Below are 23,071 nucleotides of genomic sequence, written 5' to 3'. Positions count from 1 at the left end.
AGAGATATCAATTGCTAATTGTATATATGATATTCTGGTAGAAATGACCCAGGACTCAAGTAAACTCTTGAATCTAGTGCATACAATTTTTGTGCATTTGCTAAGAAGTCTGAAACAATAAAACAAATCAATATATCAATGGGGCTATGGGAGTTTCAATAGTCGTTCATGCACTAGGTGTACTTTTATTATAGAAATAGTGTTTTAAGAAATTATTTTATCCAGTCAGGCACAATGCTTTTTGATTGCTTTATGAAGATTATTAAACAATTTTCAAATTTTGGGTTTAAGAGCTTTTGAAATTTTGTAATACATGACTGCAAAATTGATTTATATAGAAGATCGCAACAGATTTTCTTCCATAATTTTTCATTAAAACATGTCCATAGTTATCTATAATTGTTTAATATCTTGATATCTTTAGAAAGAATACAATGATATGTCTGATCTATTGGAAATGAATTCTGGTGTAAGATTACACCATCTAATGTAAATATGTTCTGTCAGAGAGATCTGCAGGGTAGTTATTCTAATGAATAATACCTTGTTAATGGGACTCGACAGATTTCTAGGAAATATAGTAATGACGAAAAAATCTATTGAATTCTGATGCTATTTCATTTCACAGTTCAATAAATTCATGTTTCCTAGTTATCAAAGCAATAAAATTATCTTTGAAGCTGATGAAAATTGTAAAAATGTTTTAGAATTATGTAATGTAAGTGTTTTTTTTGTTTAATTTTATATAAGATGTTACCCTGTGAACCACTAGTGAACATGATACTGTGTGTTTTAAAGGAAATATTCCTACAAGAGATTGAAAAAGGCAAATGTGATTTTCAATATGGTTAGATGTTAAAAGTAAAATTAAGGTTGAAAGTCACTGTTGTGTGATATTCTCCTTAAACTATTTGATGTTAAAATCATAGTTGGTATAGAATGCATCAGCTTTTTTGTAAAAAAATCAGAAGGAAAATTTTTTCATAATCTGTAATATTAATCCTGACAATCTAAAGTCAGAATGTTTAAATATTCATTAACCTAAATAATAATCACACTGTCCATCTTTGGATCTTATGTCAGTCTGTTCAACTGTCCATCTTTCAATCTTATGTCAGTCTGTTCAACTGTCCATCTTTCAATCTTATGTCCGTCTGTTCATCTGTCCATCTTTCAATCTTATGTCAGTCTGTTCAACTGTCCATCTTTCTGGGGTATCTAGTTTAAAAAATGTGTCCGATGACCTGGCCAACCAACCAAGATGGCCGCCATGGCTAAAAATAGAACATAGGGGTAAAATGCAGTTTTTGGCTTATAACTCAAAAACCAAAGCATTTAGAGCAAATCTAACGGGTTTTTGCTCGAAGATTTTCAGCTGAATCGGACGACCCGTTGGTGGGGTGCTGCCTCTGAATTGGTAATTTTATGGAAATTTTACTGTTTTTGGTTATTATCTTGAATATTATTATAGATAGAGATAACCTGTAAAAAGCAATAATGTTCAGCAAAGTAAGATTTACCTCCCCTCCCCCTGCCAGTCAAGTGACTGACCCCTCTCTTATCCCCCCCCCCCTTTTTTGCCAGTCATGTGACTGACCCCTCTCTTATTTCCTCCCCTCCCCTGCCAGTCATGTGATAGAGAATCTACCTCCTACAGACAACGTAATTATTAACATGAATTGTCTGCCTGTGTTTACTCTCAGCAATTGATTTTCCATACATCTTAAGTCAGGGATGCTACATAGACTTAACTCTGTCAGTCCAATACACATCACTCTCTAGGAATACACAGGCAATACACATTGGATTATCTTAGTTTTTCAGGTGGGTAACATGGCTAATTATTTTAATGTTAAGATGATTGATAGTATTGCATGTTGTTGCAGGTGCCAGATATGCACACATTTTGTACAAAGGGTAATACCCTAGGATTGTACAATGACTTAACATGATTTGTTTGTATTGATAATATTTGATTGAATTAATTGTTAATTACAGTATAATTGGTATAGATTTTTAAGACACAGAATGTCTGTAGGGAATATTCTGACAATGAAATCATTTTAACACAATATTAAGCTGTTTTTGCATGGAAAAGTAAGGACATTGTGTAACAATTACTACACTGTTACCAGAATTTTAAATCTTGATACATATATCAGACAGTTTACCAGAATTATGCAATTATGACATGAATAAATAAACTTGCATAAAATCACAATATACAAGCAGGAAAATATAAATAAACTGGTCATAGAAACCTAGGCAGTGTATATGAGTGAGTGCACAATTTATCAGGTTATATGATTTAAGTCAGAACTATACAGCTGTGGCTCTAATTGTTGTGTAAATTGAATAGAAGTTAGATGAAATATTGTAAGTATATTTTGTATTTAGAATGCATTTGTATTTATTTTAAATATCAGTCAAAGATTATTGTAGATTACTCATGAATGGCTTCATTCATTTCTTCATACTTATAAAACTATATGTTGACATTGATTTTAGAATTTATTTGTAAGGAAGAAACAACTTCATAACATTTTTAAATTTATTTTATACATGGGTGATGGCTTGAGAGTGTATAATTTCACTTTTCCTTTTTTGCCAAAAACCTAGCTATAGGTGTCTTCCTAATGATTGGAATATCTAGACTAATCCTGTAAAGATTATTTTATCTATTTAAAAGATTTATTTTTTATTTTTGGGGAGTGTTAAAATTTTAGATAAAAAAGAAACAATCATAGTGACAGTATAGACCTTAGTGATATTTGAGATTCTGTGATACTATGCACCATTGGACCTATTGACTTCAAACTACAACAACTTTTTGCACTGTACCCTCAGACATTTCCTCTTGTGTAATCATAATTGACAGGAAAGTTTGTGATATCCTGTAATGGTAGTCAAAGCTAGGTGTATTAAATTAAATATAAATAGTATCATCATTTCCATAGACTATCTTTGATGTAATAACTAGTACACATGCATGCCATTCTCCAAAGTTTAATCATAAACATGTGATTTATATGTACCTTCTAGAAGAATTGACATATGTCCAACCTTCTAGTTATAAAACTCTTGATATCCCTAAAACGCAAGATATGTTTACCATTCAAGAACACTTGATATCTGTCTAAAGTAAGATGTGTCTTAACTTCCAGTTATAGAACACTTGATATCACTAAAACGCAGGATATGTTTACCATTCAAGAACACTTAATATCTGTCTAAAGTAAGATATGTCTTAACTTCCAGAACTGTTGCTATCCCTCCATAGCAGGATATGTTTACCCCAGAGAATACATGATATCCTTTCAAAGCGTGATATGTCTACCCTTTAAGAACACTTGATTTCCCCCCAAAAGACATGGTATTTTTACTCATCAAGAACACTAGTTATCCTTCCAAAGCATGATATGTCTTATCTTCCAGAACACCTTATATCCCTCCAATGCAGGATATATTTACCCTATGGGAGTAGCTGATATTACCTTTGTTTTGTGGGGGTTAATTTTACCCAAAGTTCAAGCTTTAGCTACTGTTATGTCAATGTTTTATAGCATGTGTCACAGTTTGTCAATGACAATGTTAGGGTTTGTTGTCTCATGTATTGTTTGTATTGTCCTATTGCTTTGGTTATTTGTTATTTTGATTTTTCATGCACAATTTTTGCTTTATTAACTCCTGTCAGCATCCAGCTTATATTGATATTAAGCCAGCTGCAGTACTGTTAAAACTCTTTAAACATTTTGTCAATTTCTAGCATGCTGTTTTGCTCTGGCATTGTCTGGAGACAAGATGAGGGGAAAAAATGAACAAAATTTATATTCATTAAAAGAAGGCTTTATAAAATATGGAGTTGCTGCTGAGTATTTAGGGCAATCAACTTTTTACATTTTAATCCTCTTATTTGAAACTGCATGTGGGTCAAAGTTGTTAATGCTTATTGTAGACTGTAAAAGAGACATGAATAGTAGTAACTATAACAGGAGTCTAAACTATATGTTTGTCGTACAATGTGTGGGTATTGTTGCAGTGTTTAAGAGCTTTTTTTTGCAGAAATAAGGACGTTCGTCCATGCTTAAAACAAGTATGAAATAAGATCTCAGGCCCGTAGCCAGAAATTTCCAAGGAGGGGTTCGTTGGACTCATGAACTCAACTTTAACAGTCACAATTTGAACAAAACGTTGACTTTAACAGTGCTTATTTGATTTTACCTGGCTACGGGTATGGATCTTCTCAAATAAAACATGATTTTAAAAATATTTCCTTTCAAGTAGTGACAACTACATTATAAGGTTATAGATGCATTATTAAGACAAGATTAAAAAGATAAGAATTGTTCAAATTCTGAAACCTGATAATGAACAATAAGAAGTTGGCCTAAGAATAAGATTAATTTAATTCAGATTAACCAGTCAAAATAAAGGAGTTTCCTTTGAATATCAGTGTAAATATTAAGAATTCAGTCTTTTGAGAGCAATATGAAGCTGTAGAACAGACCACATATGTAAATTCTTTCTAATAGAATAAAGACCAAAGACATTTTTTTTTTTATAAATTGATTTGTATGTGTAGATGAAGCCTATGTCTTAAGGTTGATGTCTCCATGGTCTAGTGCGCCGGATACAGTGCAGGCGATTTGGTGTCACGATATATCAGTAGCATGAGTTAGAAAGGGAAGAACAAAAAATTTGTGAAAGCAAATTTACATATCTAACATTGTTGGGTTGATGTTTAGACGAGTTGTATATTATATATATAAATATATAGATATGTAACTTTTACATTATGGTGATGGCATAGTCATTAACAGATGTTTTTTTAAGTTTAATGACTACCTGTGCAGAATAATTATTGGTTATAGTTCATTGATATTTGGTATGGTAGTTGCATTAACATTTATTTATCTAAGTATAAATAAGAAAATAAAGAAACTACCCTCATTAATGAATTATTTTCTAAGCATGAAGTTCAAGATTACATAAGAATAATTTAATCCTCACAAATGTGAATTGATATAAACCTAAATTTTTTTTAACATCAGAAACATAATACTAATGCTCATTAGGCCAACTAAAGATAATTAGAAGATTTTCATCCAACTTTTTCAAAAAAATGGGGTGGGTGGGAGGATTTTATTTTCTAAATTTTATTTCATTTGAAACCCTCTTGTGACGTGTTCTTCATATCTGCAAGTGCAATAATAAGCTTATGTCATGTATATACATGTATAAGGAATCGTACATAATTTTTCTAATTTTAAAATAAATATATCTCTGATTGGCAACCACGGTTCTTCATGCAATTGCCCTTTAGAACCTATTTTACCGGTGTATATTAAAAAAACAGCAGTTGGGCTACATGTACCTTCACCAAATTTATTTTAATTTCTCAGTGATGGTTTGTAGTCCCCATAAAATGAAGCAAATGCATTTGTATGCAACACAAGTGTTATGAGTACAGAATAAAATGTAAACTCAAAAACAGTGTTGAAAATAAAAGGGTTGGTGCGTTATTAACTTATGCAAGGTGCAAATATAATTACAAGGCTGTACTGTGACCTATAGTTGTTAATTTCTGTGTCATTTTGGTCTCTTTTTGAGAGTTGTGTCATTCGGGCAATCATACCACATCTTCTTTTTTTATTGACAAAATAGAAGTTTGTTAATGACTCTATTGGGGGTATTATAGCAGAGGGTGTTTGTTGTTTGTCAACAAAAAACGACAGCTATGGGTAAATCTAAGAGCTTAAATGGGTTAAAATGCTATAATAAAATGTGTATGTTTGTCAACTTTTTGAACTGAATACGGTCATATATCTAACAAGTTCGTGCTAGTGTCAATTTCTATAATCCAGTCATTTTTGTACCAATGTGTTCCACGGTTCTTGTGTTTGAATATCGTTCACAGATATTTCCTGACACAAAGTCATAATTGCATAATTAAAAAAAAAAGTTTTTGGCGATTTGCGTTTCTTGGACACAGCGTATTATTGTAATCCCAAATTTATGGTTCATGCCCTTTTGTGTAATCAATCTCTATTCTCGGTAGATGATGTTGTCATCATAGAGCACTTAAGAATATGTTTACTTATTCATTTTGTTTTGATAACTTGAAATACGAAAACCAAAATTTGAAACTTGAAGTTTTGAATGAAACGATATTATCGATGGTTGCCAGTGACGGAATTGATCAAAATCCGGAAAACATAAAAAATCGGGGCGGGACAATTTCTGAGGGGCAGGCTGGGATGAAAATCTATCAATTAATTTTAATTGGCCTTATATTGAAATCAATGTAAAAAAAAAATAGGTGTAGTGTTCTGACAATTTGTCCTCTGTTAAATATTTCAAACAAGAGTATTACAGCAAGGAAAATGAATATCCCCTTGAAGACTGACTGATATTTAAGTAGGCCATTTTTCCACTTATCCTATTTCCCAGTGATAATGTTTCTGACAAAGAAGTTCATTGCTGTCACCTAACAGTCTGTTTTATGCCAATAAGACATCTAACAAATGATCTTATGTGTGAAAATTTATTATTTTACCAGCCAAATTAAATCCCATCAGTGAAAATATATATTGTTGACCATGGAATCTGATCAATGCCTGTAGTATGTCCATTATTATTGACCAGAGCGGTGATTAGAACCTCATGTCTGGGATGTACGCTGTCCATCCATTTTATTTTGTGACAACTTTATTTGTAGATGTGAGACCATTAAAAGTATTTTTCTCTCAAAGGTGAAGTAATCAATACAATGGCTGGTCTAATTTCCCCCCAGAATTAGACAGATTGTTCCATCTTTTTTCACATCATTTAAGCTTTCTATTAATTGAAGTCAGTAAATGGTCAGATAATTCAATGTTTGGAAAAAAAGTGTTGCTGTAAAAAAAAAATTAAATATTAAAAGGAAACTAACCATACAATTTTTTGACAATTCATAAGATTATACATAAGATTATACATATATATATATTTAAGTCAGGCACAGTGCAAGGTGTTTTGGTGCCACAATATCTCAGTAACATGAGTTTGAATCCTGGCCATTATCATAAACATTTTCTGGTAGAATTTCCTATAGATTAAGTTTCATGGGTAATATATATATATGCCTAAAAAAAAAAAAAAAAAAGCCGAATATTATGTAACATTGATTGTTCCTCTAAACTGAGTCTATAACAACTAATCCATCATTTTTTTCCTTAAGGTATTGGCAATGATATAGTTAACAATTGATATTTTTTTCTCTCCTGCCACCAGAATATGTGTCATTAATGTAATGAAATCTATTATTTTACTTCTCAGACTGAGGTCTTTATTATACACCATAAATGTGTATTTTATTCAGGCCTAAAACTTAAAAAAAAATTACACATTGGTTAAAACTAGACCAGATAGTGTCATTTTTAATGTAGATTACTTTATTTCGTATTTTACCCTTCCTAGACCGTTTCACGGCTATTTAATTTTGCGATTTTCTGATTGACTTGATGTAGTTTAATAAGGAATGATCAAAGTTTTACATATTGGCGATGATTTATATTCGCTTTATTTTTCTACACGCGATAATTAGTTGTTTTAAAGTATATATGTATATAAATTTCTTAATGTCTGATTCAACCTAAAATTTAGAAGTTGCTAGCTACAAAGTTCTATTTGTGTTGATGAATCTGAAGCTTAGTTTACACATGAGTTAATGTTATGGGGATTGTAAATTCTTTATGACTTCCTCATGTAGTAAAGAACCAAAATAGAAAAAAATGACTAAAACCTGTTGAATATGAACCTGTAAAGAAGTCTGTAAGGTGTATGGTTACATTTTTATTTGTTTTGATTGTAAATTATCTTTTTATTTTAACTTGCATATTTAGTAATTCTCTACTTTGATATAAAAGTCATTCTTGAAGAAAGGAATTGATGATTTATAGTCATTTTTTTTTCTTTTGTTCTTTAGACATTGGATATGTCTTACCAAGACTCAGATATCTATAAAACTACCATCTTAAACACTTAAGAGTGTATTTGGAATACTCAGCTTATTGAGGAAAATATCTCTTTTATCATGTCAAATCTTTTAAAAATGGTTTGAAAATAACAAACTTCTGTGGACATATTTATGGTAGAATTTGTCTGTGTCTTCTACATCAAAGCTGGTGATACAGATTATAATTATACCCTTGTTAAAAGATGTAATGTACAGATTATAATCATACCCTTGTTAAAGATGTAATGTACTGTCACAAAATTATTCTATTGAATTCTTTTTTATGGTATGTTGACCTATTCCAATGTCAAGCTCTTTTTGGATTCATAATCAGCATTAATCAACACATTAAGAAGTTGTACAATTTAATCAGCATGGAGAAAATCATCAATTGACCTATTATAAGAGTTATCACCCTTGAAATAAATTTTTTTCTTTTTACCTATGATAGGTAGAGATATGATGAAATGTTGAAATGTTCAACAGAATAAGATAACAAATAAGCTAGCATGGCAAAATCATGATTTGAACCATTATGGGGGTTATTGCCCTTGAAATTAAAGATGACTTACTTATTTTAGCAGAATCCATTAAAGAGAAACTTTAGATAGTAAAAAATGTTTATCGAAATAAAATGTTTAGGTAAATTGATGATGTTCAAATTGTCAATTGCCCTTGCTCCCCCCCCCTAATAGGAGTCATTGCCCTTGCTCCCCCCCCCTAATAGGAGTCATTGCCCTTGAGTGAAGAATTAAGCTTTTTTTCAGAACCCATAATTGAGAGAGATTCTGGAAAAGCATGTCAGCTTGGAAACCGTACTTAGATACAAACTGTAAACAGTAAAAAAGATCTGCATTACAAGATCTGCAAAAATATCTATAAATAAGATTTAAAAATAAGCACTCATGACTGATGGCAGTACAAGTAAAAATCAAAATCAAAAAGGTATATTTTGAACAGATGTCAAGGATTAAGGATTTTGGGAGCCTCTTGATCATAGTTTTCATTAGGTATCTGGTTTAATTGAAATACCTAATTTTGATACACCATTAATCTTATTAAAACAAGTTTTAATGTGCCTGTCTGAAGTCAAGTTCCATATCACAGGTGGTCTTCAGTTATATAACTCAAATGCATGATGCATAGTTTCAACTGTTATCCATCACTAAATAATGTTGATAGTAGTTGTTTCAGCTTTGAAGTTGAAAATGTCATATCATGTACACATTTTCTGCATCTGCCATGTTTTTCCAAATGGATATATTTGACCACATGTATCTGTTTTGACTTTCTCCCCCATCTAATTAACACTTAGGTCAGGTGACATTGAAGTCATATGTTGATACTATTGCAGAGGTTGGTTGTTGATTCCATTTTGGACTAATATTTGAACCATATTTGACGTTATTATGTAACTATGGTGTTGGTAATATGAGATGGGCCCAGAATAATTGACTCTCTTCAACAGGAAGGTCCTTATAATCCACCAGTATACAAAGAATATAGTTAAAACAACAAATATGCTGTTTCTATGATTTAAATCCAAGTGTTGAAATTATCAAAGAAGTAGGTCCGGTAAGACCTCTTTTTGGCCCCAAAATATAGCAGTTTTACAAAATTGTTAAAATGTAAACTTTTAGTTATTTATTAGACAGTAGAATGCTTCTGCTACATAAATATGGGCTGTTTTTGACAATACAATGCACATATATCGGGTACTAGCACCATTAACCCTTTCACCGATTGCTGCCCAGACAGAAGCTACTCTGAGACGATGGCTTCCCTGGCTACTATTACTATAAGTGGGAGATCTTCATAATAAATGTCAATAAAAACTTGTTTGTAGTTATTTGTGTATTTATTTCATTCACTAACACCATGTTCACAGTTTTATTCATGTTTTAATAATTTTTTCTTCTTAAAATATTCAAATTTTCAAATTTTCGTCATTTTCTAGGTGAAATTCTCAAAATTCTGCTCTTTGACCCCAAATTGTAATTTTTTAACCCAAAACGGCAAAATTTTGAAATTTTTTATGAGGCTGTACAAATTCCTCACACTGAACGATGTCCATTCCAAGTGTTTTGTACTTAAAACGACATTTTATGTCAAAAAAGTATACTAGTTTGGCTTCAATTCTTCCATATTCTTTCAAAAAAAATGTTCCCTCATTTCAAATTCTCGTAAATTCCGTAAATTTCCTCTGATTTTGACACGGTTTTCAACAAACGGAAGCGTCATGTTTACACTTTCATCCGGGTATTCCATCAAAGAAAGATAACTCATGTTTGCACTGTTTTAAGCGGGAAACATAAAAGAGGTATTCCGATCCCGGTAAAACAGGACTCATCGTCAGCTGTCTGAAGCGTGAATCCCGGTAAACCGGGACTCATCGGCGAAAGGGTTAAGTCGTGCTAAATTACTGAAATCTTCACAATTCCATCATTTTAGTTAAAATTTAGACGGTTTTCAGGTTAAACGAAAGTGGCCGCATTCGTGTTCATCCTTAATATTGAAATGTAAGTTGTATTTTATGATAAGACATAACATATATAAAGGTTAAGGATGAACACGGATGTGGCCACTTTCATTTTTGACAAAAAACATCAGAAAAGTGACATTTTTCGGCATATTTGGTAGATTTTTGATTTTTGTGCTTGAATCAGATCGAGTTTAATGACTAAATCAGTTAAAATCTTTCACATACACTAATTGATTCAAATGAAATAGACACTTAAGTGTTTAAAAAGTGGTCAAAATCTTTCGTCATATGAACTTGAAATTTGAGGCCAAAATCGGTCCTTACCGGACCTACTCCTTTAGAATTGGAATACTTATAGTAAGATTGTAGAACAAGTTGCGATATGTTTATTGAAATAGAAGTAACATTAATGAGTTCGTTTGACAGACAAGACAATATATCTCTCAAAATCATATGTTTATGAAAAAAATATGCAATGATAAAAAAGTAAAAGTAAAATATTAATAGTACTGTAAAATCAGCATTATGAATTTGAAGAATGGACAAAAATGTGAGGTTTTTCACTGCGATTTTAGGAATATCTACATACAGATGAAGGTGATATCAAAATGTGAGTTCTTATTAATTGAAATAAATTTCATAAAAGAGTCTTTTGGACTATTTAATTGCTGCCAACTTTGTTATCAGGTCTTTGCCGATGACTTGTAAAACACGTTTGTCCTATGCTGAGAGTACTCCTGAAAGTATACTTCATTGACCTAGTCAGTTTTACTCATCAATTCTCTGATATTGATTCCATATTTTTAAGGAGCATGTGATTAATAAAAGCGATTGACATTTTTATGATAAATTTTGGCAGAAATATTGAATAAATGCCTATAGAAAGAAGATTTAGGGATAGCTTGCTGTTAAAACACAGACACACAAAGTAAAATCACTAATGAAAAAGGATTTTGATGATCCTGAGTGAATGCATATTTGAAACCTTGGTTGTATATATGATGCAAGTAAATTGTTGTACATCAAATACATCGACTAGAATCTAAAATTAAATTGAAAAAAAATTTCCGTGCAGATATGGGATTGGGAGGTTAAGAATAATTGAAGACAAAATGAAGTCACAATTTGTGAAAATCAGTTGAAAATGGAGAAAATAAAAGATAATACTGATCTAAAGCTTTGACATTTACAGGGTAATCACATAAAGATATAATTTTTGCTGGATTCAGAAATGTGATTAGAAATTTTCATCTATTAGAATGTACAAAATTTAGTTCCGAATTTAAACAATAATAAAGTTGGTTTAGGTTGACATTGTATTCTAATGTGAAAAGATCAAGTCTCAATTTAAAAATATTTGATTTAAACCTAGGTTGGTTATCTACAGAAGTTTCAATAATTATTGCTGGGGAACATTTTCTTGTTTATGGAGGAAAAAAATATATTTTCAGAATGCTTAATTAAGTGTTTTTAGCAGAGTTCAAACTCCCAAGGCTATCTAAAATTGATCGTTTGTCAAACGATATCATTTGCATGTAATCCGCAAAAATTAGTACCCCACCAATATTGAATCCACATTATGTTCAAACATTTTTCAAAGTTTTGTCAATGAATTTCAATGTTTTCATCAATAAAGCAAAGATTTTACAATTGAGAGCTTAATTAGCACTATGTCAAAACTTTCAATCTGTGCTGTATGATATAATACGCTAATTGTTCATTTAATGCCACTCCTTGTACACAGAAATGTTCAGTCCAAACTAACATCACTTTGCCAACATTTATGAGAGAACCTAAATATATGAAACTCTGCAACTGTTCTAACTTTCAGAAAGCATAGATTTTTGTTTTAAAATGTTAAGCATAGAATCATTCCAGGTTAAAGTTTCTATGGAGTGGGAAGATTTAAGAAACTGTTTGTTTAACATTTTCAGGGCAACCAATTTGATTAAAATCTTCCCTGAGGGACAAGTGGATGGGATTTAACGAATTGACCAGTAGATCAATGACATCTTGGTACTCTTAAAAAAGTATGTGTTCAGGTTTCCTTTGTAAGAAAAATATGGTATATTGTATTTTTTTTCTTTCCTATTTTTTTCCCTTGAGTATAGGGGGGAAATGCTATCAATTCTCATGTTGTTCACCAGTTTTCCAAAGCTATAATGAGTATATTGAGGATACAATGGGAATCAGTAAATGTCTATAAAACTTACCAAGTACGTCAATGCTATCAATCTGATGTTGATTCCTGTTTTATTAGATTGCAATACAAATTGATCAGTTTGTTAATATTTTCTGACATGAACATTTAACTGTTTTGTTGATAGATTGTATAAAGATTTGTAGCTAGCATAGATAGAATTAGATGAGTCTCTTGAATAATCATTGAAATTTTACGCTATTTTGTTGGATTTGTGGCAGTACTTCTGATGTAGAGAAATGTCACTATGAAACCCATCATTTCACAGTCTCAATGTTTTCTTGAAAAAAAAATGTCCTTTGATGTCATATTCTATTGGGAATACATAGATAATTTTTTTTTATCAAAAATATAATTTGAATCAAGTCTTACCAACAAGTATTGATAGAGATTAGCCATTATTATTCTCACAGTACATGCTGCTTACATACTTGTATTTAAGTTTTTTGTTAGGGGATTTTTTTTATCGAAGCTATCTGAATTTTCTTCAGAGAAGGCTTCAGAAAACATTTATTCTCAGACAGTAAATAAACAATTTATAATGCCCTTAATTGAAATAACTATGGATTTTAACAATTAGATAAAAAGCAATTTCATTTTTTTGCACTTCTTATTGAGGGTGAAATAAATTTATGTTCAAAGTAGTTGTATGTATCAGTAGTCTATCAACACTGACGTAGGTGCACTGTTCTATCTTATTTGACTTAGGATTGTCAGTTTTCTTACCCAAGGTCAGTGGTTTTCAACAGACACTCCAGCTTCCTCCGCCAATAAAAGCTGACTGCCATGGAATAGCACAATAGCACTGAGAGTGGTGTTAAACACCAATCAATCAATTGTTGTTTACTAAACATTCAAAGACAAATATTTCATTAATGTTCAGGATGATACATAAGTCAAACATTCATATCGATATTACAATAGTAAAATGACAACCTTATTTTAATGAAAGTTGTTCGTGAAACCTGTTTATAATAAGGAAAACAAATTAATACCCTGATTTTTCAAATAAATGCATGTTGTGTGATATCTCTTCGATTATGCTAAGACATTTTTATATTATAACTTTTTAAACCAATAGTAAGTTCTGTCCTTAAAGCCCTTGTATATTTGAAAAAAAAATCAAATTACCTTAATATTACCATTAATTATTATTATGCTGCATTATAGTTCTGAAACAGAGTTCTACATATGAATGTCGAGAATAAGATGCAATAAACTTAGTACCACCTGAACTTATAATAGGTACCGTGACATTTTCAATATTAGACAGTGAATCTTGCAGACATATTAAGGAGAAGAAAGTTTTTTAAGAAATCCATGGAGACCTTATCAAACTAGAAAACTCTTGTTGTCTTTTTTACAGTAAATTAGGTAGATTATTCTCATATTATGTAATTGGAAGTATTAAATAAGGTTTTATGGCAATGAACTTTAGAGAATGGTATGTTTGTTATAAGTTTTGGTGTAATTTCAAAGAATTTTCTTTAGATAAAATTTTCTTGTAAACAATTGAGGAAAAATGTCATAATTGCCATTTTTTCATCAAGCTTAATATTTTGTAGGTGTTAATTGGTTTATGTTTTTAAGTAACCAACACAAATACAAATATGTCAGACCATCAAGAACAAATGTTTGGCAATACTAATTTCTGGTATCTGTATCATATATTATAAAAACTTATATTTGGTTATTTTGAGTTTTTTGTTATAATAAATTGTAAAAAATTCAAAACTTATGTCAAAACATCTTATGCTATAACTATTAATGTGTATTCTTAATTATTATAATCTTTAGTTTATTGTTTAATTTCTTGAGAATAATTTACTTTCAAGTCTCTGTACTTGCACATGTATTCAATTCATAATCAAGAAACTGGCCTCAAATACAATTCTTTATAAATCATACTCTTATCAAAACATCAACAAAATAATGAATTAGTTGGAACATTTTTGACTAATGTGTAAATGGTAAATGATTCTTTACAGAGAGTACAAGATTGAGTTTACTCTTTTTAACTACAAAATGACATGATGTCAATACCAGCTTTATTCCACAGAGTCTGCAGGCAAATTTGTAATATTTAATCTTGAAACAAAGAATCTGTTTTTGAGCCTTGAAAATATTCCCACTTTCCATTTTATATATATATCAAAAGGTCAATAGTATCTTACATGCAATGCTTACACAAAATAGATATATAGCTTAAAATGGAATATTATTTGAATTACTTCTCTGACATATAGATATGCCAATTATAATGTACAATGTCGGGCCTAAATTAATATATTGTTTGTTTCCCCAATCCTGACCCTGCCAAGCCAGGTGTGGGTAGGTAGGTAGGGAAATAGTTTTATTTTTTCCAAAAAGCTTGAACATTATAGGACGATCCTGCAATCCTGGAAATCAAAAATGAATAAAATAATATTTGACTAATAGTTATGACAATAAAATTTTATGAGTAGCACCATTTTTGCAGGGTCAGTTGGTAATGGGGAAACAAACAATATTTTATTTTAGGCCTGAGGGCATTTTATAGCTAATTATACTGTATTGGTTTTTAGCTCACCTGGCCTAAATTTTAGTAAAAGGCCATGTGAGCTTTTCTCATCACTTGGCGTCCGTCGTCGTCGTCGTCGTCGTTAACAATTTTTCAAACATCTTCTCCTCTGAAACTACTAAATGGATTTGAATGAAACTTAGCATGATTGTTCCTTAGATTATCCTGCACAAAGTGTGTGCTTCGATTTTTGATCCGTCAAAAAACATGGCCGCCGTTACTTAAAATAGAACATAGGGGTCAAATGCAGTTTTTGGCTTATATCTCAAAAACGAAAGCATTTAGAGCAAATCTGACATGGGGTAAAAATGTTCATTAGGTCAAGATCTATCAGCCCTGAAATTTTCAGATGAATCAAACAAACCATTGTTGGGTTGCTGCCACTTAATTGGTAATTTTAAGGAAATTTTGCAGTTTTTAGTCATTATATTGAATATTATTATAGATAAAGATAAACTGTAAACAGCAAAAATGATCAGCAAAGTAAGATCTACAAATAAGTTAATATGACCAAAATTGTCAATTGACCCCTTAAGGGGTTATTGTCCTTTAATGACAATTTTTCACAATTTGTTCATCATATTTGCTAACTTTAAAAAATCTTCTCCTCTAAAACTACTAAACCAAATTCAACCAAACTTCAACTGAATGATCAGTAGGGTGTATAAAATAAAGTTTGTATTTTTTATTTCATCAAAAAACATGGCCGTCATGGCTAAAAATAGAACACAGGGTAAAATGCAGTTTTTGGCTTATATCTCAAAAACTCCAGCATTTAGAGCAAATAAGACAAGAAGTTAAAGTATTTATTAGGTCAAGGTCTACCTGTCCTGAAATTTTCAGCCGAATTGGGTAACTGGTTTTTCAGGTATAATCCCCCTGAATTGATGATTTTAAAGAAATTTTGCAGTTTTTGGTTATTATCTTGAATATTATTATAGATACAGATAAACTGTTAATAGCAAAAATGTTAAGCAAAGTAAGATCTACAAATAAGTCAGTTTGACCAAAATTGTCAATTGAGGAGTCATTTGCCCTTTAAAGACTTTTTTCACAATTTGTTCATCATGTTGACTTACTTTAAAAAATCTTCTCCTTTGAAACTGCTGTATCAATTTCAGCCAAACTTAGGCTAAATGAGTTTCAGAGTATCTAGTATAAATTTTATATTTCATTTCCTTGTATGTCAGAAATATAGCTCCTATGGCTAAAATAGAACATAGGAGAAAATGATTTTTTTTTGCTTTTGAAGAAAATAGGACGATTCAAAGAACATTTAAATAAATTGAAAAGCCAAAATAATCATTGATGAGAGATTTAACCAAAAAAATTAAGGTGAGCGATTCAGGCTCTTGAGAGCCTCTTGTTTTCATTGTTGAAGGCTATATGGTTGCCTATGATTGCTTATATCCACTTCATTTGAATTTTGGTAGGTAGTTGAATAATTGGCAATCATTACCACATCTCCTTATTTTTATAAAGTTCATACATTTGCAATATTTCCTGAAATATGGAGAAAAACAGTCAAACCTGCTATAATGGTCATCTCTATGAAAGAGAAACCTATATTGTCAGGTCAAGATCTGTTCTTACTGCTGTAGTAAACTAGTAATACTATGCATTTTAAACCTAAATTTACAGGTTATTTTCCTAGAATGTAATTATGCCCCTGTAAGCAATAGAGGCATTTAGTGTTACCCTTGAACATCTGTCCCATTTTACTTACCACACTCTAATTTAAGTTGAATTGATCCAAATGTTATGAAAGTCATGCACAATCCTAGGATCCAATACTTACAGGCAGAGAGTGAATTTGGGCAGTGAATGGTTCTAGAATTAGCCCCTTTAAAACTTGGAATAATGTATTACAAATTTTTTTCTTTATACTAACTCTAGTTTTCCTCACCTGAATTTTATGAAACTCATACACAATGCTTAGAACAAAAACTTGCTTTTATTGAGCAGTGAGTCATTCTAAAGTTATGCTCTTTATAAATTGCAAATTTTTAATTTCTCCATTCTAACTTAAGTCTGTCTCATCCAAATTCTATGTGGCTCTTAAACACAATTCTAAGAACCACAGCACTCAGACAGAGTTTTCATTTGGTAGTGAGTCATTTACTGTTATAGAGTTTTACACCTTTTCAACTTAGAAAGTTGCAAAGTTTGAGCAGGACATTCCTGTCCTCAGACACATTCTTCTTTTATTTTTCTAGGTGTCCTTTATATACAGGTTCAACTGTAGTTATAAATGTAGAAACAAGGAAAAGTTTGTTCTTGCATTAATGAGTCCTGTAGTTTTAGAAAATCACAGACAGAAGGCAACCAGACACATTTAAAGGTATAAAGACAAGTAGAAGTTTGTTCTTCATTGATGACCTGCAGTCTTAGAAATCAGTAGACAATCAGACACATTAATAGGTATAAAGGCAAGTAGAAGTTTGTTCTTCATTGATGACCTGCAGTCTTAGAAATCAGTATACAATCAGACACATTAATAGGTATAAAGGCAAGCAGAACAAAGACTACCATTATTATGTGTCAATGTTTTATGTGAAAACAGTTTGGCATCATCAACTACTGTATTAAAACTGAACTTGTTTCTCATTAAAGTAAAAATGTTACCAAACCTCAAAGCATCCATTCAAAAGTCATTTCCATGTTATTTATATAAGAGCATCTAAATTAAGAGGCAACAACTTAGTAATAAACAAGCTCTTTATTCTAAAAAAATCTCTTTATTGTTTTCAGTTTTCTGTTTGTGTCAATCACATCTGAACTTCGGAAGCTTGATGTAATGTAGATATTGATTGGGAAGTAACTTGTCTCTAAAGTACATAACAAGATAACAGGTGAGTACACATACAACCATGCATCCTGTTAATTTAAAAAAAAATGTTATGAGAAAGCATAGGTATTTTTATGGTACATATATATTTTCACTGATATTTCAGTTACTTTTTTTTAGCTTACCTGCTCCGAAGGTTATAAAAATGTGAGATTTGCCAATGAGACTTATCTAACAGCATCAATATTACTAGGACTTCAGAGTTATAGGTCACCATACAGCCTTCAACAATTAGAAAAACATATACCATATAGTCAGCAATATAGGGACCCAACATTACAAATTTCAAACGTTTCAAACGATTAAACCAACAATCAGATTATGACAAAAGGATGAACAAAAACCAGTTACAAGAGACAGCAACCAATGATAATCACAGAATTACAGATTCCTTTCTTTGGACAAGCACATTAGGAATGTGGCATTTAGACATGCAAAACGTGACTGAGAGGTTTAGCTAGCTATAAAACCAGGTTTTATTCACAATTTTCTAAGTAAGAAAATGTCTGTAACAAGTCAGGAATATGACAGTTATTATCCATTTGTTTGATATATTTGAGCTTTTGATTTTGCTTTTGAATAATTTAGAATTTTCCCAGGTGTTCTGTATTGTTGATATTTTACTTTTCACAAAATGATATATTTTTTATATGTAAGACAAGTACAGCATATAATATCAAATTTTAGTTCCCCTGGTCCAAGGAGTCAATTAGAATTATTCTCATTACGCCCTCTGTCCTTAAATTTAGCATCCATCTGATGTTGTAAACTTTGTCAATTATCTTTGCTGAACTTTCCAGACTTTCAACCAAAGTAGGCCAGAATACATTATTAAGGTATATTGATTCATATATGATATATCCAATGATGTTGATTAATTAACAAGGGGCCTCAGTGGCCAAGTGGTCTAAGTAGTTGAACTACTGTATCACTAGCCTATCAACACTGAGGTTGTGAGTTTGAATCCTGAACAGAGCAATCTTAATAGACTAGGATTGTCAGTTTTTTACCAAGGGTTGTGGTTCTCTCTGGGCACTCCTGAAGGCTTCCTCCACCAATAGAAATTGACCCCCATGAAATAGCCCAAAAGTGTTGAAAGTGGTGTCAATCAATAATTATTCAACAAGACAGCTGTTACTCTAAATACGACATGAAGATTAAAGAGCCAAAAATGTAGTTTTAGTTCTGTTGATCTCAGTATACATAGTTATATTGAATGGTTTTCAAATGACAGCTGTCCTTTTTATTTGGGGTCTTTTCAACTGACACTCAAAGTGCCATCTTCTTAGAACATTCTCTCCTGTTCTGTATATATGAAAAATAACATTTAAGTAAAGGCACTGTAAGTCTGTTGATATAACATGCAGTTATTATTAGATTATATAACAATAATATAATCAAAGGTATGGTATAATTAACTCCTATCATCTATTTATATAATACAAGTGTAGGTCTAGTATTATTTGTAGTAAATGAAAAAAATCTCATGTTTAATTTTAGATGTTACAAATTATTTCATCTGATATATCAGAATTAAGTCCACAGTTAATCTAAAAATAACAGAACTTCATACAACTTTCTTCGAGTTACTTTCAAGTATACACTTCACAGAAACTGGAAACTATTGGCAATCTGTTTTCAGTATTATTTTTTTTCTTTCTGTATTACATATTGATGTTGGATGGGATAGCACCGAATTGAGATTCATATATGATTGAATGAATTTTAAATTTGACATATGCTTTTGTACGTGGGTCTTTTATTTTCCTCATTTCCATAGCAATGTATCGTGCAAATAGACCATCGTCATCTTCATCTGTACAAGCTAACTTCTGTTCTTCTGGTTTATTTTCAGTATTTAAGTTCATGGAATCTCTGTCACTTGACTGTGATGTCAGTAATCTGGTACCCTTTGCTTTTATTCTGGTATCATATTCCAGGGAATCAGTTTCTGATATAACTGTTTCTGGACCAGAATGTCTTGGTCTTTTCATTCGGGTACTACTCTCTGGTCTATGTTCAATTTCTGGTATCAAAGATCTGGTCCCTGATATGACTGGTACCATTGACATTGTATTAGTACCATGATATATTGCAGTGTCATTTGATTGATCCTCAGAATGCATCGACATGTGATGATGCTCCTGGGCTTGCTGTATGTGATAAGCATGGTTAGGAAGGCTGGAATTGGAGGATTGTTCTTCAGTTTCATCAGACACTAGATACAATTCTTCATCAGTATCATAATCTTCTGGTTCTGTCTTACAACTGGTTTCCTGTTGATTAAAAGACATTGGGGTTTAAATTTGATAATCATTTTGTATGGAATTATTTTTAAATTGAAAACTATGGCATAAATTAAGGGCAACAAAAATCAAAACAAAAATAACAAGTTTTGTCAAAATTTCCTGACTGGATTTTCCAAACACATCCAATAACTTGTGCATCATCTTGAACTTTTGCCATTTAGAAGTCTACTGTATGTTGCAAAACAAAACTTTGATGCAAAATTAATAAAATGTCCTGGGGTTAGTGATTAAACATAAAGTAGATTGAAAGACAGGACACAGACATTTGTATTTTTGCCAAGAACATATTTTTTTTTTTTCATTTGTGAATCTTATTTACAGCATTTGTACAAAAGTTCATTCCCAAAACACTTGTAATTATGTACATGTTTTCATCTGTTTTACACATTTTGCAACCACCTATATGTGAAAATCTGATATATACTATACATTGAAGAAACTGTGGTAAATGAAACATGATTTTTCTGTTTGCTTAAGTTTTGACATGACAGGACTGCTCTGGACTATTTACCAGGTCTACTAGATGACATGTTGGGGCTTTCCTGGGTATTATATGTTGTCTTAGGAAGCTATCCAGAGGTTCAAATAATCTCCAGGAACTGATGTAGACATCATCTGTCCCCATTCTCTGGGACTTTCTTATCTTACTTAACTCCCTTGAATAATATCCTCTCAAGTTAGATAACTTGTATTGTAGCTGGTCAACTGTTAAAGAATGATGAAAAAAACCAGACATAAATATATGACAATTTGAGGATGGTATTTTTGCAATAGCAATGAGTTCTTATATTATTCTATATTGAAATTAACATAGAAGGTATAACTAATTCTTTACAGTTTTTTTTTATATGCATTAAAACAATGCCGGTTCTTTGATCCATAATGAGCATATAATGGTTTACTTTTATAAACTGTGACTTAGATAAAAGAGTTTTCTCATTGGCACTCATACCACATCTTCCTATATCTATGAATGTATTAGTGTAAAAAGACTTCTCAGGTGTAATAACTGGATTGCCAATCTTAATTATTTGTTACATATATTAAAGAATTTTCTGAAAGAATACAATTACTCATTGCATATTATTTATGTTTGAAAAACTAAGCCTCATGTGAAATTAACTTTGTACCTTTAAATAGATTATAAGTTCTTCAATGTATTAAAATAAAAATTGATTAGAACCCAGGTAAGATTTACAGTATAGCCTTTTACATATGTTACAGTCATGTCCAACAATGAGTACATTTCAGAAGTTATATATAGATTAGTTAATAATTTACATGTCAGAAGTTATATATAGAATATGGTTTATATATCCTAGCAGATCATTTACCTGTAGCATCAAAGCCTGGATATTCCTCTCTCAGTGTATCAAGAATAGATAGTAATGCTTTCCTTCTTCTGTCTTTGTTATGATAGACAGGAGAAGACATATCCCATAGTCCTATATCACCTTTATACAGCTCTATAAGTCTGTCTGTCTGTGCTCTGGTTAAAAACAACCCTTCATTACAATCACGACCACTTTTCCTTGCATACATTTTGTTTCTTGTACAATAAGAAAATATTAAAAACACATCTGACTAGTCAGACATTTAATGTATTATCTGTGAAACTGTGTACACACACATGATTTATTGGTTTTAACCTCTGACCTATTAACTTGATTGGTTGTTACAAACAGATGGCTTGGAGGATCAATTTAAATGACATGCTTTGTCATCTGTGTCATGTTACAGTTTGATATGTTGTATACATACTTAATGCCACATGTTTCTTATTGATCTATTTAATGACTCTTTAATTGACTTCTCAAGGCTTTGAACAAATGAAGAAAGATATAATACTTATGACATGCATAGGACTGTTATAGACATGCCTCTCGAGAGACATGCAAAGATATAATGTAAATTAGAGAATCAACATCCTATATAATTACAGAGGAAAGTTTATGATAATTTTATGAGTCAGAGTTAACAAATTAGGGGAAGAATTTAAAGTTATTGAGGGAACAAAAAGGGCTTTAAATTGGAATGTCTATCATTTCTATATTGAAAAATAAAAGATTAAAATTCTTTTATAATTGTAAAGTTTTTAGTTTCAATATTATTTCAACTGAATTTTAAGAAAAAGAATTTAGTAATTTTATTACTATTTTACATTTTAAATTACATATTTGAAATAGACGGTTGATCAGTATGAAATAGATTTGTTAACCTATTGCCACCAAATAACATTCCACATCTGTCAAAATCACAATGTTGTCAAATATTTATTTAAAACTGCCTTAACTCATTCGCCCCTAAGAGATTTCTGGAAAATCAGGCATTTCCGAAAATTTGCAATCATATGCAAATTGTATGCAAATTATATGCAAATTAGCAGACTCTTGATGCTGTAACTACTGCTCATCTATTAAACTATGTATTGCAATTTGGGGGCGGATGGCATGGGTGGGGATGGGGGGTGGGGTGGCAGGTGGAAGATTTTCTCGTGGGTTTGAACCCACCCCCACTGAAAAATGGTCATTTCCCGTCTATTTTCCGATTTTAAAACGACCTTGAGAGGTGAACATTAACCAGACTGTGTTTCTTTGTCATTCAAGTATTACCCTATAGTTACAGCAGTCCATGCATGCTAACTGGGAGTATATGGGACTTAAGTGTCTTGCTGGC

General features: G+C 31.3%; 2 protein-coding genes across 11 annotated transcripts in view; one reads left to right on the top strand and one right to left on the bottom strand.

Annotated features, from left to right (window-relative positions):
• LOC139490581 (protein still life, isoform SIF type 1-like) overlaps positions 1–23,071 on the top strand; it is a 127,967-nt gene that overhangs the window by 16,557 nt on the left and 88,339 nt on the right. For 4 of the 10 annotated variants that reach the window (XM_071277450.1, XM_071277445.1, XM_071277443.1 and 1 more), the window contains exon 5: positions 17,990–18,090. The gene's annotated coding sequence lies outside the window, so the exon portion shown is untranslated. Of the gene's footprint in view, positions 1–1,716; positions 1,825–2,249; positions 2,377–12,412; positions 12,509–17,989; positions 18,091–23,071 lie in introns of those variants that run through there. The other 6 variants (XM_071277446.1, XM_071277441.1, XM_071277452.1 and 3 more) reach the window with 4 other exon arrangements.
• On the bottom strand, positions 19,436–22,036 carry LOC139490583 (uncharacterized). Its single transcript, XM_071277455.1, has 3 exons — positions 21,730–22,036; positions 20,907–21,100; positions 19,436–20,362 (listed from the first exon to the last, which is right to left on the bottom strand). Exons 1-3 carry the CDS (start codon positions 21,935–21,937, stop codon positions 19,751–19,753), a joined length of 1,014 nt encoding a protein of 337 aa, XP_071133556.1. The 5' UTR covers positions 21,938–22,036; the 3' UTR covers positions 19,436–19,750.

The sequence above is a fragment of the Mytilus edulis genome, chromosome 10 (genome assembly GCF_963676685.1).
Source record: "Mytilus edulis chromosome 10, xbMytEdul2.2, whole genome shotgun sequence".
NCBI lineage: Eukaryota > Metazoa > Mollusca > Bivalvia > Mytilida > Mytilidae > Mytilus > Mytilus edulis.
The sequence above is the reverse complement of the archived record's forward strand: the minus strand, read 5'-3'. Positions and strand labels throughout refer to the sequence as shown.

Bases quoted from the DNA above. Each gene is read 5' to 3' on its own strand.
- LOC139490583 (XM_071277455.1), bottom strand. From the start codon at position 21,937: ATGTATGCAAGGAAAAGTGGTCGTGATTGTAATGAAGGGTTGTTTTTA. The intron at 21,101-21,729 runs GTAAATGATCTG...ATTCTTTAACAG, and splicing joins TCCAGGCTTTGATGCTACAG to TTGACCAGCTACAATACAAG. The intron at 20,363-20,906 runs GTAAATAGTCCA...TTTAATCAACAG, and splicing joins CATGTCATCTAGTAGACCTG to GAAACCAGTTGTAAGACAGA.